This window comes from Takifugu rubripes, chromosome 12 (genome assembly GCF_901000725.2).
Source record: "Takifugu rubripes chromosome 12, fTakRub1.2, whole genome shotgun sequence".
Taxonomy (NCBI): Eukaryota; Metazoa; Chordata; class Actinopteri; order Tetraodontiformes; family Tetraodontidae; genus Takifugu; species Takifugu rubripes.
Window position 1 is genome coordinate 2,712,008 of NC_042296.1, and position 16,351 is coordinate 2,728,358.

The 16,351-nt window shown below is 45.8% G+C and overlaps 1 protein-coding gene across 2 annotated transcripts; it reads right to left on the reverse strand.

Annotated features, from left to right (window-relative positions):
• Nucleotides 1-969: 969 nt before the first annotated feature.
• fam91a1 (family with sequence similarity 91 member A1) lies at nt 970-14,925 on the reverse strand. Of its 2 annotated transcripts, none has more exons than XM_003968935.3 (24): nt 14,622-14,925; nt 13,535-13,619; nt 12,314-12,465; nt 11,185-11,242; nt 10,038-10,105; nt 9,551-9,664; nt 9,164-9,254; nt 8,334-8,396; nt 7,950-8,056; nt 7,754-7,792; nt 7,023-7,135; nt 6,728-6,837; nt 6,300-6,412; nt 6,132-6,218; nt 5,877-6,006; nt 5,582-5,730; nt 4,998-5,132; nt 3,823-3,936; nt 3,648-3,720; nt 3,344-3,490; nt 3,157-3,258; nt 2,954-3,077; nt 2,776-2,845; nt 970-2,688 (listed from the first exon to the last, which is right to left on the reverse strand). In XM_003968935.3, the coding sequence occupies exons 1-24, from the start codon at nt 14,691-14,693 to the stop codon at nt 2,503-2,505; spliced, it is 2,502 nt and encodes an 833-aa protein (XP_003968984.1). In that variant the 5' UTR covers nt 14,694-14,925; the 3' UTR covers nt 970-2,502. The 2 variants fall into 2 exon arrangements, with proteins under 2 accessions (XP_003968984.1, XP_029701273.1); XM_029845413.1 differs by having other exon boundaries at nt 2,503-2,688; nt 6,300-6,409; nt 14,622-14,693.
• Between the last annotated feature and the right edge of the window lie 1,426 nt (nt 14,926-16,351).

A 16,351-nucleotide genomic window follows, 5' to 3' on the forward strand; every position in this document is an offset into this window, starting at 1 on the left:
GCGTCTGACCCCTGCTCTCACCCGCTGGATCCCCCGTGGACATGTGGACAGAAGATGTCTCTCTTTGTCCCCGTTTGGGTTAAACGGGCAGATTAGCCTCACCGGCCGCAGCAGATTAGCAACGCGGGGACTTCTTAGGACTAATTAGGAGGCTAAAGCCGCGCTGGATCACGCCACCGTTTCCAAACCTGCATAATCCAGACTGAATGCTTTCTCTGATTACAGTTCGATCTGGGTCACAGGGTTCAGCTCGGATTGTCCCCTGCAGGTTTCAAGGTCAAGATGGAAGAGCGTGGGTACACGTGGGGGGGGGGGTTCTGTTGGGACATCAGGAAAATGGCTCAGATCTTAAGCTCAGATCTGGTTTTCACGTCACTTGTTGATTAAAACCCGGTTAGAGCGAGCGAACGGATGTTGGAGCACGAGCTGCGTCATGAACCCAGAACCTTTCCGCTCCTCCTGCCGCCTCCCTCCGCTCCTCCAGGAGCTGCTCCAGCAACACCTCCCCGCAGATATTCCAATCTACACCCCAGCATTCACGCTGGGCCCAGAAATGGATCTTTCCAGGAGCTGCTCTGCTGTGACCCCGGTTAACTCCCGCCGGAGGAACCCCCCCCACCCACACACCCCCCACTCCTTGTGAGCCGTGGCAATTTGCAATGGAGGACATTGCTGGAGCGGAGGAAGCGGGCAGACCTGTCTGGTGGGGGCCACCGCGTGCACGTTAACATGCTAATAAAAAAAATCTGGCATTTTTCTAGCCGGTCAAAGGCGTTTAATCCGAGCTTTGGTGTTTTTAAGCTCATTTCAAACCGAGAGGGAGGTAAACAAGTGTCTACCTGCACCAGACGGACGCAGCATCTTGCGCGCCATCTGTCCCCCCGCGGCGAGCGGGGCGCCAGAGGACGCGGGACACGGCGCAGCGCTGCCTGGCTGCCGGCCGGCGGGGCACAGACGAGGGGGCCAAACTTTCAGGGAAAAAGTTATTACATATTTATTTATACTTTCATCGACTTTTTACATTGTTCCTTGTAATAATCTGGAACAGAGAGGCGACGGAGCGTGGATGGAGGAATGTCACTTGTTTGTGTTTTATAACCCACTTCACTACGAGAGCGTCATCATCGCTTCATCAATATTCAGTCCCATCAAATAAGCTACGACAAGGATTTTCTAAAATATAGACAGACATATAAAATTAGCATCTTTTTTTCAAACACTGTGGTGGAAGGTCTCTGGAATGACCATGGGGGGGGGGGTACAGGACACGCATACACAACAGCTTATACACACGGTCATCATGCTTGAACGAGACCTCATGTGAGTCTTTTTTTTTTGTCTATTTGAGGTCCACATTAGAAACTACAACCACAAATGGTTCAAGAGATGCATTTTCCTTCAAAATAAAGGTCACTGACAAAGTGTTGATAGTCTGAAGGTGATTAAAAAGGACACAAGCAACGGTGGCGCCGAGCCTGGATCCACCACTGGGGGTGTGATTGGGTGAAGAGGGAACTGTTGCTGGCAGCAGGCAGATACGCTCACAAAAATGTGCATAAATCATTTATAGTGGTGATTTGTAAAAAGAAAATCAAACAAAAACTGGAAGAAAAAAAAAGACGCTAAGTCAATTTAGCTTAGCTAACCAAAGGCTTTGATCAAAGATCTGGTAATATTGATTGGCTGGCGAAAATAAGGCAACAAAAGAAAAGGAAGGACAGCGACAGAGAGGAAATAAAAAAGGTCTTTGGTGTTCTCCTGAACTGAGGACACAGAATTTACACAGCAGTTTCTGATACCGCACAACAACTGACGCACTTCGGCTTTCCAAGAGAAAATAGTTCCCTGTGGTGGATATTGACTCTGGGATCAGGTTCACACTGACAGGACTAGTTGAATGTGTCAAAACAAAATGTTAAACGTCGTTACTTCAGAACTCCTGCACAGTGACATTCAAAATAAGAACCAAAATGCCCCACAAGTTTGATGCTGGAGTAAGAAGGAAGGACTTGTGCAACGCTGTCATGCATATCAGATCACTCAGCTTGAGACGACACAAAGAGGGAACGAGGGCCTCCGTTTGTGCTCTGGGCCGCAGAGCCGGTCAGAAAAGGATGCATACGCTTAAATGATTCCTGAAGAAATCCTTTCAACGCCCCCACGCTTGGAACGTTGACGCCGCGTGGTGCGTTCAAGGACCGCGCCGCATCCAGTGTTCGAAGGTTTGGGCCAGAGCTCGTGTCTCCTGGTGATATGACGTTTACCTGCATCGCCGTTCTGCATGGCGAGAATAGCACCACTCTGACGGATGACATCGCCTTGATCCACAGACGAGGAATCGTGGGGGGGGGGGGGGAGACGTGGGAGTTTGACCTAGTGCTGCCAGAACTCCCGGGACAAAGTGCTTCCTGTGAGTGGACACCGACAGACGACATATGAAGATGTGTGGGGCTTTTCCTCAGGACTAAACCCGGAAGTCTCTTTTCTGGAGAGGGGAGGGGTCTATGTGGACTGGTCCTTCTGCAGAGCCGAGAGGTCGAGAGGAGGAGGGGCCCGGCCTCTCCACTCCTTCAGCTGCCCGTCCTTGAAGAGCAGGTTGCGGGCTGGCAGGGGGACCCCCGACTCCGCCTGTGGCTGGCTGAGAGGGTTGGAGACGCCGGTGTCCAGGTCGCAGGGCTGGACGCCGTCCTGCCAATGCAAGGGCAACTGTCCACATCGATTGTCCACAAGACCACATCGGGGAGACATTACTGGATCGAACAGTTGTTTTATTACCTGGAACGACTGAACGAAGCTCAGCACCCTCAGAGACAGTCTGCGGCTGGAGTGGAGGAGCTCTTGCAGGCTGGGAAAACAAAAGGCCGTGACTACCATATCGGCCTTTTCCACCTTTATAAAAGGTTTCGATCACGTGCTGAAGGCGCCCGGAGCTACGTCTCCTCCTTTTCTTTACCTTTCGCTGCTGCAGAGTTTGTGCGCGGCGATTTTTCGGCACACTTTGCGGTTGAGCTCCGAGCTGAAGAGGGGCATCCCGAAGCACAGCTCCAGAGGAACCCACTCGTCTTCAGAGGAGGGGGCTGGAAAAAAGGGCAAAGTGGCAACACTGGAATCACCATTCTGGTTCTATTTTGCTTTTAAGCCAAAGAGTTTTCCTACTCTCTGTCTTTGCTTTGCCCTCCCCGTTGTTGTCCTCTGTCACGAGCTCGAAGGACTCCGTGCTGCCGTTGGTGTCTATGCCCCCGCCTAGATGAGTGTCCCCTTAAAGGACAAGTGGGGAACCTTGTGTCAGCATGAAGGAAGCTGAGAAGGACACAGTGAGGGAGCTCTGGGTCAGGGCTCTTACCCCGGCACTCGGTGCTGTCGCTGGGCCGGCGCCGGTGCCGGTTGTGGGAGCTGAGCATGGTGACGTAGCCACACTGACGCTTCAGGTCCACGTGTTCCTTCAGCTTCTGCAGGGCCTTGTGGGTGCACATGTTGGAGTAGGAGAACTCTGAAACCAGGAAAAGTTGAAATTATGGAACCTACAATTGGATCCCAGCAGACAAATGCATTTAATGGAAGGACAGCTTGCATTATTCATATATATATAGAATGAAACCTTCAGAAACATGACGGAGGCAGGAAAATGTTCCGTTAAAATGAATCACCTGATTTTAGATCTTCCTCATCAAAGGGGAAAGCGATGTGCACTGTTTCTCCATGACCGTGCACGCCATGACCCTGAGCACACAAACATACCGTAGAGTTTATTTAAGAACAGAAACCATAATGTGTGTGTGTGTGTGTGTGTGTGTGTGTGTGTGTGGGTGGGTGTGTGGTCACCTGGATAAGCACAGCGGAATGAGTGAGGGCGTCGTTGAGCATCATCATCACGTTGGACGTAGGAACGACCCCGGGGTCGTGACCCCAGGAGGTGATCAACAGCCTGTCATAAACCTGGAAAAAGAAATCAAAAGAGGAGTCAACACTAGTGAAAGTGTCCGGGTTGCACAGCCACGGTGCACAACGTCACGGGATCAGGTCTAAACTCCAAGCTGGAAAGAGTCTGAAGAAAATCTGATGAAGAATCTGAGGGAAAAACTGCTCCTAAGCCTTAGGACCCATTTCCTGTTTAGGTTTGGTTGCTAGGATCCAGAGAGCGGCGTGTTGGCCGCGATGGTTGACACCTGGAGGGACGGCTCACCTTTACACATGGGTGAGCCATTGGCTCTCTTGGCCTGGTTACCTGGTGGCACTGAGATTGTGTCTAGTTAGCCGACTTCTTCGTGCCTTGGCGACGAGTTAGGTACTTCGCTTTAAAGTTCAAAATACCTTTATTAACGCCAGTGAGACCACTATGGAAACAACTCAAGATGTACTTTATTCTTGGACATCTTCAGTTGTTTCCATAGTGGACTCACTGGCGTTAATAAAGCTACTTTGAACTTTAAAGCGTCATGTGTGGTCTAGACCTTTTCTCCTTCCTCTGAGCAGGGCTGTGGCAAAACCGTATAAAATTAGCGTTTTTAATTAATCATTCTGAAAGCACTGTTTATGTTCTGAGTGTGAGAAACAGCCAGATGCACGTTTCTGTTCACGGTGACATTTTCATCCCACTGCCCCCCACTGCTGATTTAATATACAGGGGCTTTTACATGATTCGCCCTGCTGAGCCTGGCATTATAGCTTCCTTTCTGGTTTCACTCGAAGTTTTCAGCTGACCTTTTAAATTACTTTTGCCTCTGAAGGCAGCAAAGGATTAACCAAGCTGCTGGCAACACTTTTTTCCAGAGAATAACAATTCAAGAGAATAAAATCAGGTGAATTTTTTGCCAAGTTTAACCATTTTACACTACATATGATACAAATGTAATGATTTCTTTGATCAGTCTTGCTCCAAATTCCAAGAATGCTTTCAAAATTAAGTGGAAAATGAAGGTCCTTGATCGCACACTGCAGAGACTTTGTTAGTAATGAGAGGAACATTTGTTCCCAGTGAAACACTGACGTTTGCTAACCTGGAATATCTCTGGTAATTTACGCAGCCTGGAACCTTTGGAGAGCAGCAGAGAGGGTGGGCCTTGGCCAGTCACGTGATACAGGTAGAGCTTGAACCAGATGGAGCTCACTTCAGGGATGGCCGGCCCAATGTGCTGCGGGGACAAAGAGGAGGGGGGGTCATGTTTGTGTAAGAGTAAACAAGCAGGGCTAATTTAATGGACATGCATCCTAGATCAATAAAGCAGGCATTTCAGATAAAGAGAGGGGAAAATTCGAGATTATTCTTCTGTTAGATCTCCTCCTTCAGACAAAGAAAACAAGAATGCTTTGAAAGCTGAACTGTGGCTAGCCTGAGGAGTTACTCGCCCCGCTCCTCTCCCCTCCTTCCCTGCCCATTTCCCTTGGTGTAGTTATGTTGTTGGAGGCAACTAGAGGCCCCACAAAGCATCCACACACAGCACCATAAATCAGTCTGAATGCACAACAGTGTACAGAAATAAAGCCGGTAACCCAAACATACATCTGTAAAGTAAATAAGGAAGGAGCCGACGTCCCGCTCGCCGTTCCCCCCAGTAAAACCGGCTCTGCTGGGGACTCCTACCTGAGGTGTGCAGCTGCTGATGGGTCTGATTTCATTGCTAAGCGGCGCCATGGACACCAGCAGTTTGTAGTTCTTGTTGAGGACGCGGCTGCAGGTGGCCTGGTCCAGACCCAGCAGGCTCTCACAGCGCAGCATATCCAAGGGGAACCCTGGTGTGGAGAGAAAAGGGAGAGGTTGCATGAGCAATTCCACTGACACCTGCAACTGGAAATGCTGTGTCCGCTCTGAGCTGAATGAAGTGGCCCATCACGTTTCTACGAGGGAATGACAAAAATGCGTGTGAATTCATAGGTACCTATATTTGGGATCTCGGGTCCTTGGTCCTGAGTGAGTTCTTTGTTGTAACGCAGGAAGAGGATGGTATTTTTCAGGGTCAAAGCGTGGTCAAAGTAACGCTGGGCCTCGCCTTCTGCTGTGCTCTCCACCTGCAAAGATGCCAGAGAACAAGTGAGCGAGTGATCGCGCACACGTCAGGTCTGAATGAGTTTGCCCATCGTTATCCTCTGGACCGATGCGTCCCCCCTTTTCCCGCTTCCAGTGCAGGTCTCACCTTCTCCAGCTCGGCCAGGAAGCTGTCCAGGGTCTCGTCTGACAGCTTGCCCACCTCAAACATGGTCACCGCATGGCTCTTCAGATTCTGATTGAAAGGCAAAGTCACAGAGGACTCGAGACGGCTGCTTTATATCGATGCCTCTGTCATGCAACATCGTCCACTCACCGGAGACAGGTTCCCCATCATGAGGAAGGCTGTGAGGGTGGAGTCAAAGAGGAAGGCGATCCTCTTTGTGGGTGCAGCTGGGATGCTCAGGCTGCTTACGCTGCCTGTGTCTGCTGCAGAGACATTGTCGTACTTGAATGCGGCAGGACATTGCGCAACTCCATAAATGCAATGCTTTCAGAGGACAGATAATAGCTCGCAGACGAATTTGATGAGAATAGCCAGGGGTAAGGGGGTAGGACACCAGAAGAGCTGTCTTAGCAAACATAATATGTTTTAATGATGCAGTAATGCAAGAATGGACTTCTGAGGGATTAATTAGTATTTCTGTCTCTTCTAAAATAAGGCTCAGGAAGGGATTCTTGCCATTCAGAAGTGGTATTACTAATGTACAGAGTACTCAGAAAAGTGTATACAGCAAAGCAGACCTTGATCCTCCAGGCTGGTAGTGTCTGTGTCGGTGGCTGAGGAGCCGCCTTCCATGACAGGGCTTCCCTGTTCCCAGGACAGCAGCATCTTTTGAGGGTCCATAGTGCTCCTAACCCAGGAGGTAAAACAAAAGCGGTTTCATACGGTCTGAAAATGAGTTAGCGTAAGGACAGTTCCAGGAAAAGTGTGATTGTTTCCCCCTGAGCTGAAACAAGACTGAGAATCTTTAAGTAGGACATTCAATCACGAGATGGCAGATAGCTGATGCTGGGTGCTGGAGCAGGCAGCACATACTTGAGCCTGTTGACAGATGGAGCATTCTTCCAGGTCGGGTGGAGCTGGTCTGAGCTGAACACCTGACCCTTCTTCACGGCGAAGCCGAGGCGGCAGTACATGGAGACAGCATTCTGTTCCAACACAGGAGAAACCAAGTGACTTTCACCATGGTGCTACCTGAGGCACTCCACATTTCTGTATCATAGGAAGCACAGTAAGTGACTTTCAGAAGGCCTAAAGACATTGTTACAAGAAAAAGTTCAACTCCAATCCAATGAACAATGCTCCGAGTTCCCTCACGCGTCTCAATCACCTCTGAATGCTTTCGCCTGGTGAATTATGCTTTCAGTGAGTCCTTTCAAGTGCTGCTTTTCAGTGGCAAGAATGAGACGCGGTTGAGTGAAGAGAGTTCAGCTATTTACACTGCAGGTCATAAAAGTTAGAAGGATTTTGTGTCTATGATGGAGATTTAGAAACTGCAGAAAACTGGGTCAAGCCTGAGCACCAGTTCACCAAGAACGGTACTGCTAAGCACTCTTGTGGAGCCATGGGTATAACCAGCCATGGGTGAATCTGAGCTGTGTGTGGGTGAGTGTGTGTGTGTGTGTGTGACAGAGAGAGCGTGAGAGAGAATCTACCTCTGAACACATTTTGGTCTGTGTCCTTTTTCCAGGCATTCCTCATACATTCTTTTTTTTTTTAATCAATCTTAAACTTTAGAATTGTACCTCAGTCCAATAAAGACTCACCTTCACTAAATCCAGGTCAATCTCCAGCACATTTGCAAGCTAGAAATAGGGAAAAGGGTGATAAAAATCAGGAAAAAGGACAAACAAACAACACAGGAGCTATGATGAACTAAACAACACCGTGTTTTCTAGTGTCAATAATAATCCCACAGCATTCCGGTGCAGGAGCCCATTAAGGCACATTTGTAGCACTTACCTCTGCAACATTTGTCTGCTCGTCAATAGACACGAATATTTTGTATAGAAGCGTCTCGAAGTAGTCTCCCTGCACACGGTTCATGACAAAGCCTTCCAGTGGGGGGACTGAAGGACAAAAACAATGAGGACAAACAGCAAACACTCAGAAGAGGATGCGCTTTACACTGCAATCAATTCTGTTCCCTTCTTCTAATGGAATTTTAATAACTAGATTAGGCACTGCTCCAGAACTGATCACTCTTTTTTCCCCCCCAACTAATGACGCCAGCTTGTATTTCCCCAAGTTATAATTTAGCTCCATGCAGCGTTTAATTGTTAAAGTAATAACTCTATCTACATCACACACAAACATAAACACACACACACACACACAATGATGTACCTGAGATGCAGCTATCGTCAGATATGGGAACATCCACGTAGATAAATCCTCGGTTGTACAAACCTTGGGCACAAAAGCAGGCAGATAATTAATCCCTGTCTCGGTAATCCACATAATTACTATAGCAACAAAATCCAATAGCATCACAGCGGCCATGTGGAGAAATCAAATTGTATCTTACGAAACAAACAATTTAGTTACTGAACATCTTGTTGTGCAAGACAGGAAATGTATGAGCAGCAGCAGCGGGTGGAAAAAATGAAATCAATAGACTCATTAGAACAACTTGGACTCAAATTGCTCCGAGCTGCCACTTTAACTGGTGTTTGTTCCCCCTGCAGCAGCTCCAGCTCCACAGACGGAGGTTCATCACAGTCAAACCTTCCTCTAATTAATATTTAAACTGCATGCACACAGCCTCCACCCCCCTGCTTCATCTTTCATAACGCAAGCTGATGAAAATCTATCAGCTCTGGAGTCAGCTTTGTGATTTCTTCAACTTATATCAAAATCCCTTCATTGCTGTTTAGAAATGAGAGCTTCAGACATCAGCTCAAGCCGTATAAAACTTGTGATCAAGGTGATCAAGCTACCTTACGCGCACCTGAAGTGACAGCAAAGGTTGTTCTAAGAAGCGAGAAGGTCCTCGCTATGGGTGCTTTTATTGCGTCACTTGTTGTGATGACACAATTCCACCATTTTTAAATCTAATTTATTCATCCGTATGTTGGGGGAAAACGGTAAAATAAAATAAGCGATATAATAAACTGTAATTTTAACACGCCTGTTCGTGGCTTGACACCGTCTGAGTACGTGTGACAGACACTCACTTAAGACAACGTTGTACTCCATCGATCCAGCCAGCTGGGGACCAGAATCGATCATCTTATCGATGGCTTTCTTCTCTGCCGGAGAGCAGATCTGCAGTGACACAAATCCAACGCATCAGAGCCCACATGTGGTTGATTCCGTGGATTTTAGAACAGTTAAATGATACCATAATTAGAATTTCAGTGTGTTTTGTAGCCAGTTGAATTTGACAGCTGTTTGCTGTTTGTGAGATGACGTCTGCACGTGTAGCGTAGCAGAAGCTAATGAGATGGTCAGATGTTGAGTCTGTTTGGGAACTTTGATAAAACATCTCGGCCGAATTAGATAAAATAATAACTTGAAAGTTCCTCCAATCTGAAAAGGAAGTGATCAAATGTATCACTCACCCTGATGTCATCCTCAGTTATGAAGCCTGCCTGTGCAACCCACCACGGCTCCACCGAGATTTCCACCGGTTTGGCTGGTAGAAGGTCCCTTGCTGTCTTTCTGCGGAAGAATTTCTAAGAAAGACACAAATCATCAGGGTCAACTTCATTTATTCATATCTGTCTTTTTCAATCAATATTCTCTGTTGGTGCTCTACAGAAAACCAGAAAATGAAGCCTTGAACAACCACCAGCAGCATGAAAAACTCCCTTTTAAACAGGAAGAAACCTGTTAAAAACATGAGCGGAACCTCCTGCTGATGGCTCCTGGACATAACTGTTGGATATTTATGAAAGTCACGATGGCAAAACATTCTATTAACAATTAAGGGTCGATCTCAGCAAGAGGCAGGACTGGACCCATACTCACACCCCAGAACAATTCTCTTATTTATGGCCATGAAGTTTTTAGCAAGTTGGTTGATGAGAAAAGAGAGAACTAGCTTACTTTGGAGGACCTGCACTGGTTCATCAGGTCAATATACTGGTTTCTTCCGATCCCAAGCAAGCGCAGGCCTGTAGATGTAGTGGAAATAAACAAGCCTCAGTAACTGGTCATCTATACTTAACCTCCAAAATGGTGATGAGGAGAGGGAACACTGCCTGTATGTAGTAATCAAGAGCCAAAACAATAATAAATGATCACGAAAAGTCCAATTTTAGCATCATTAGTGGAAATGTGTGAAAAATTCAGCCCCAGTTCCCACTGTGTCATCTTCTCCAGCCTGTGACTTGCAGCCATGGAGCAGACAGAGCAAAAGGTTCTGGGCTGGCAGCCAGAGCAGTCTCGGCCCAAATCGGATTTTTTTGGATTGAACGCAGCAGAGCCGTGCACGGGCAGAATACGTTTCACCGAGACATGGCGTGCAAAACATCCACCCACATAAACGCCTCTCTCACATCTACCACGCATTCAAAGCTCCGGTGGAGGAGAAAGACGTGCACCCTGCGTGCGTGCCAGCCTGCCGGCAGCCTTCTGTCCCCACAGCGTGAGGGTCCTGTACTGACTGGACACAAATATAAATATCTCATCATGAGAAATGAGAAACAGGATTCAAGGAAAAAAGCAATAAAAAGGTGATTTTCCTTATTTCCCCCCTAATAATCTGTCAAAAGTAAGATGTTTATTTAAAAACTGAAGTGGGTCCTCTGCTGTGGATGCCAGCATGTTGCTCTGCCATGTTTCTGAGGTAGCCTGGATGCAGGAGAAGCCTCACACAAGTGTTGGTAAAAGACAAATAAAGGAGAGCAGGAAAGGCTGAAGCCTTATAAAGCTTTAGATGGCTTCCCCTGTTTGTCCCACCATTAAAGTTTAGCTTGGAGGGTTTGTTTTCAGAAGGAACAGTCGCCTCTGGTGACAAACAAGGTGACTTTTTCAAACTGCTGAAAGTCTCTCGCTGCACACACGCCTGTAAAAGGCTGTGCTAATGCACCGTGTCTGTGGTGCGAGTGCAAAAATACTATCCAATTGCAATCCCATGACAAACGCACATCCACTTTTATGGTGTAAGTGTAAATGACAGTGAGCGAGAACGCCAGAGTTAGGTTACAGACAACCTCGGGGAGAGAATAGAACTGCAAGAGGTGAAACTCACAGTCAGCAGCCGTGAAGTTTGGCAGGGAGTCGTAACTCTTCTCACTGTTCATTATGTCCTGGAGGTTAAAACACACACAGATCATATCTCACATGTCACACTATATCGAATCATACACACATATTATATCACATGTCCATGAGGGAGACAGAGAAGGAAAAGGCAGAATTAACCTATTTTCTGCTTTTGCTCCTTTCTACACGCTTGCTTTTAATTTATAATAGGATTAGAGGAACTTGGCATCCAGACTGATTCCTACTCCCCGTTTTCATTAAGTGCTTAAAATGGATTAATATAACATGCAATAGCCTTCAGCAATTTAGTGGCCACAATTAAAGCTCATTCAGAGGAAAAATAAAGTGAGCTTAAAAAGCTTAAAAGAGCTCAGCATGAAGTAAAAATGGTGTTAAAATAAAACAGGATGTATGCAACAAAATTAAAAATGGAGGCTAGCAACACAACAATGTGATTTCTAAAAGTTTGGAATATGATTTTTTTTTGGCATAATCAAGCAGCAAAAGAAATGCAGCAAATGACTCATTTTTAGCAAATAAATAAATAAATGAATGAACAGATGGGCTCGGTAACATAGCTGAGTATGTCAGACGTTTGAAGAACCTCCTGCTAACGTTCAAAAAAAGAAAAGGAAAACTGACAGACTGGTTCTGCGTGAGCTCCGCTGTGTCAGCAGCAAACACACCAAGTTCATCAAACTGAGGCCAAACTGGCCACTGAGTAAGCAGCAACGCCTTTTTCTGTCCTGGGATCAGTTTCCCAGTGGAACACAGGCTTCCAAACTGCAGATCAACCTACATACAATGACTGAATATACCTATACGTTTGTTTCAAACGCCGCTGACCTTCAGTTTCTAGTGCATGACTCACTCATGCTGTTAACACTAAGCATACTGACGACATAATGACAGTACGGCTGGACAAAATGAGAGATTCACAATCATTCCATTCAGTGATACTGAATATTGATGAGCTAAAGCCCACAGCCCAATGATTAAACAGCTCAGTGGTATGAGAGCGCTATCGGTTTTTCCACTCAGGTTTATGAAAAGTTGCTTTCAGGCTTCTATTGCAAGACCTCCATCCTCATTCTGTTGTTCGATGCGGTGCTCACCTCCATTATTCCTACATAATATGAGAACGGAGTGACTCGCAGTCCTTTGACCATGATGTCAGAGAGGTGGTAGGGGTACAGCATCAGGTGGTCTCGGCTGTACTTCAGGAGCTCCTCGTAATACTTGCGCTCGTCCTTCCTCACATGGCGGACTGTTCAAGAGACACACAAAACCAGGGCAGATGTTTATGGTTTATGGTTTACATAATGGTTTACAATCCAGGTTTTTGGGGATTTTTTTTAAAGAATATTGGGTCACATGTTGACATAGTAATAATAGAATCACATTTATAGTAAATTTAGACAAGTGCCACTAGGAACAGAGTCATAAAAAATTATTTTTACGTGATTAGAGCTTAATATACCTTCTCCTTTAATGGGATAAGAGAGAAAACCAAGCCCACACAAGAACATGCAAACTCCACACTGCAAAGCAGCAAAACACTCCATATTTATGTTGCTGTTAGCTACCGCTTCTGATAAACCCAACACGACCAATTTAAAAAAAATAATCTTTAATTACCTTTAAAGGCCTCCAGGATGGGTATTAGCGACATCTAGTGGTGGGAACTGGGATTGAAAGACCTGTATATGTGACCTCAACTATTTTTTCCCCCCAATAATATCAGAGAATCTATGGCGGCTTATGGTGAAGGAAATATGTTCCTATATTTTTGATGTATACATGTTAAAGAGGTGCTCGAATTTAATTGGAGAACCTGCAGGCTGGTCAATAGCAGCATTGCCTATTTATTGAAGGAACCTCTGACACACTCCAGCAGGCATAATTAATCACCCAGGCTCCCTGCACCAACATAGGGTCTAACAGTGGGTCTGAGGAGATCATCCTGGTACCTCACCACAGTCAAGGTACCCTTTGGCATCTAAGTAGAGGTCCGTGTGGTTCTCCAAGGACAATGCCTCCCCAGATCATGGTGTGTATTGATATGCCATCCTGGAAGAGTTTCACTACTTCTGTCACTTGTGTCAGCAGCACACACTTTCTCGTGCTACCAGTGGCAAAATCCAAAATGAGGCATTCATCATCCAGAAAGGATGTGAAGGAGGTTTGTGGCAACCACCTGCAAAACGTTGTCTTGCCCCTTTTGTCACATGTTGTCTGTCCTATTTGCATAGGACCAAATGTAACCGATTCACATTCAGCAATAAAATGTTTGAGGAGTCCAATAAAAAATGTGTCTTTGAAATAACCATTCTCACCTAAGTTATTGCGGAATCGCAGCTGATTACGGATGCTGTACAACAGCACATGCTTCTCATATTCACGCTGGGAGTTTCCCAAACTCTGGAAGAAAAAAAACACAGCGTATATGAAAGGTGACAAAACTAGTGAAATTTAGATTTTAAGGAGAATCTATTTGAGTATATGCAAAAGAAACAGCAAAACTATCACATGACAATTGCACTGATGGGACCTAGATATGGGAAGGAAGACTGGGTGGGATCTGAATAAGTCAGCAAAACTGTTGAGAAACAACATTTATTTCCCAAGTTACTTCCCAAGAACACACAGCAGCTATTTCACCAGAGGTGCACCCGGTATTAGATGTGGATAATTCTCACTGTTATTAAATTAGATTTCTCTAATATCAGTTCCAATAAATTGGACTAGGGATGCAAGTCCCACATCTCTCCTCTTTCTTCTGGAATCTGCAGATACAGAACGTGTGTAAAGCGTTGGAACAGCACATGCATGACACTGAAATCAGTGTCAAGAGAAGAAAAACTACAACTTGAAGCATCATCCACCCAATGCACGACTATTTGCACAAACCAGGTGACACACAGATTCTCAGGCTTAATATGACTCCGGTCCACTGTTTTCAGTGAGGACAGGCGGGTTATTGTGCTGTATTTGCAATGACCCACGTCGGCTGCAGCACACACGCGGGGGAGGGGGGAATGGCATGACCAATTTACGCTGCAGGCTATTAAATTGGTTTGTATCTTAGGTTTCAGACCCTGCTGCATGCTCTGCTCCTGGATTTAAATGCACTATTTGAGGGGAGCATCCAGCCGCTAACATCATGTGGATGCGCCTATCGCACAATGAGTCATGTGACCGCAGTGAGGTTAGGCAGGGGCGGTATAGCTTCATGGGCTCCAACGCTGATGGTCGGTAACGACTCGAAAGCCGTTATGGCTGAAAGGTAAAATCTCTGCGACCCTGACAGCTGCCTGTCAAAGACAGACGGCACTGCGGTGACATTGACACATTCCTTCTCCGCTCCACCTCCCGGGACACAGCTGTGCCCCCCCCTGTCTGTCCCCCATTAAGCCCCCGTACCTGTTTGACATTAGCTGGGAGCTTGTTCCATGGATAATTCTGCCTGATGTGAAATTCCACGTCCGTGTTCATCGCTAGCTAGCTAGCAGGCTAAAAGCCGAATCCCTCGAGACGATCAGAAACGGGCCTGTGGGCAAGTCCTCGGTGACTTCACCCTCCCGAGACCCAACAGCGGAGAAGGGTGGCCCCTGAAACTAACGAATCTTTTCTCCGCGGATAATTTTCTTTTACAATTAACGACCACTTCCTTGTTGTATTTTCGAACCACCCGTTCGTCACGCTCGTGGCTACATTCGTCACTTCCGGCGGGGGCGTGGTCATGGATGTGAATGGAAGGTGGGCAAATGAGAAGTGATGGATTCTCATGTTGTCTCATTGTCATGGCGAATGGGGGGTTTATCATCATCTACAGCCAGCTCTGTAGACATCACCAGCCTCCTAAAATAATGGCCAGTTATTCTATTAATTAGTTTGTTATTTATTTAGGGGAGTTACACATGAGCTCTACCATAACTCTCACTCACAATTTAAGAATAAATAAATGTCACACTGGCCAATTCTGCGAATTAGTGCTTTATTTAGATGCATCGTGATCTTTTTAAAATTCTGTTGCCATATCTCTGCTACCTCATGAATACAATGCACGATATATACAGTACAATAAATATTTGAAATTATTTGGTGAATAGTTTACATAAGGGCTTCTCATTTGTTGCCTGAAATACTAACATATATAAATATTGAGCAGGCTAGTGCAAAGATAATGCTAGTATGACCATATAATAAGATTTGATATCAAGCAATATTTAAAAATGACTCAACTTTTCATTTTGGTGTGTGGTTTTGATGCAGTTTGTCATCAGAAAATCTTGATTTATTTATGATCTAATTGACTATTTATACTCTATATGAAATGTCAATCATTTCATGGCATTTCAGAACATGCAGTAGTGACTGATTGTATGCCGAGCCCCAAATTGGTTGCAAATAAGAAGCTGTCACCCGGGTGATTAGTAGACTTAGCGTTAATAATAGCTCACAGCGGGATCATTACAAAATTCAGGTGGATGTAGATTGGGGGGGGGGTACAGTGGAAAAATAACTCCAGGTGTTACCAAATGAAGCAAATGGAGAGACGAATACAGCAGCGGCGACAGAGATGTTGCTACATGTTTCCATCACGACCGCTGAGAATTTGTAAAAATAGATACTTATGAGTCATAAAACAGCTACTTAACAACAGGTGCTTTGCAAGTTTGACTTGCTTGTATAAAACTGTATCTTGTTTGAATGCAAATGAGATATGTTTTAATTTAAGTGCTATAGCTTCTGTAAGTTAGTTCCAAATCTAAGCCCATGGTCCTCAGCTGGAAAATGATGGACTACAGCACAGTAGAGACCACAGTATGTTATTATCAGAGCCTTTCCCCTATATAAAAGGCAACAAGAATCCATCTTCTCCTTGTTTTCCTGGTGTCCAGCAGGATTTTTTCCAATCGATTTCTGAAACTGGGACCTGAGGGAAGCTGAAGGAGATTGTGGACTGTGTCTCCTCAGGCTCTATTTCTGCCACCGTGGGGTCTGTCGCACTCTCTTTGAGGTCACTTCCACCTTTCCATGTTTCTCCACATCAGATATGGCGGCTGAATTTGTGGCTGTGCCCCAAAAAAATCTCCATTTTTATGACACAGTTGTGATTTTAAGGACAGCCTGGAGTTTTAATTATCCGA

Excerpts from the sequence above, each read along its gene's own strand:
- fam91a1 (XM_003968935.3), bottom strand. The coding sequence starts at position 14,693 with ATGAACACGGACGTGGAATTTCACATCAGGCAGAATTATCCATGGAAC. Across the intron at positions 8,397-9,163 it reads GGAGTACAACGTTGTCTTAA|GTTTGTACAACCGAGGATTT; the intron begins GTGAGTGTCTGT and ends TTTGTGCCCAAG. Across the intron at positions 7,793-7,949 it reads AGCAGACAAATGTTGCAGAG|CTTGCAAATGTGCTGGAGAT; the intron begins GTAAGTGCTACA and ends CCCTATTTCTAG.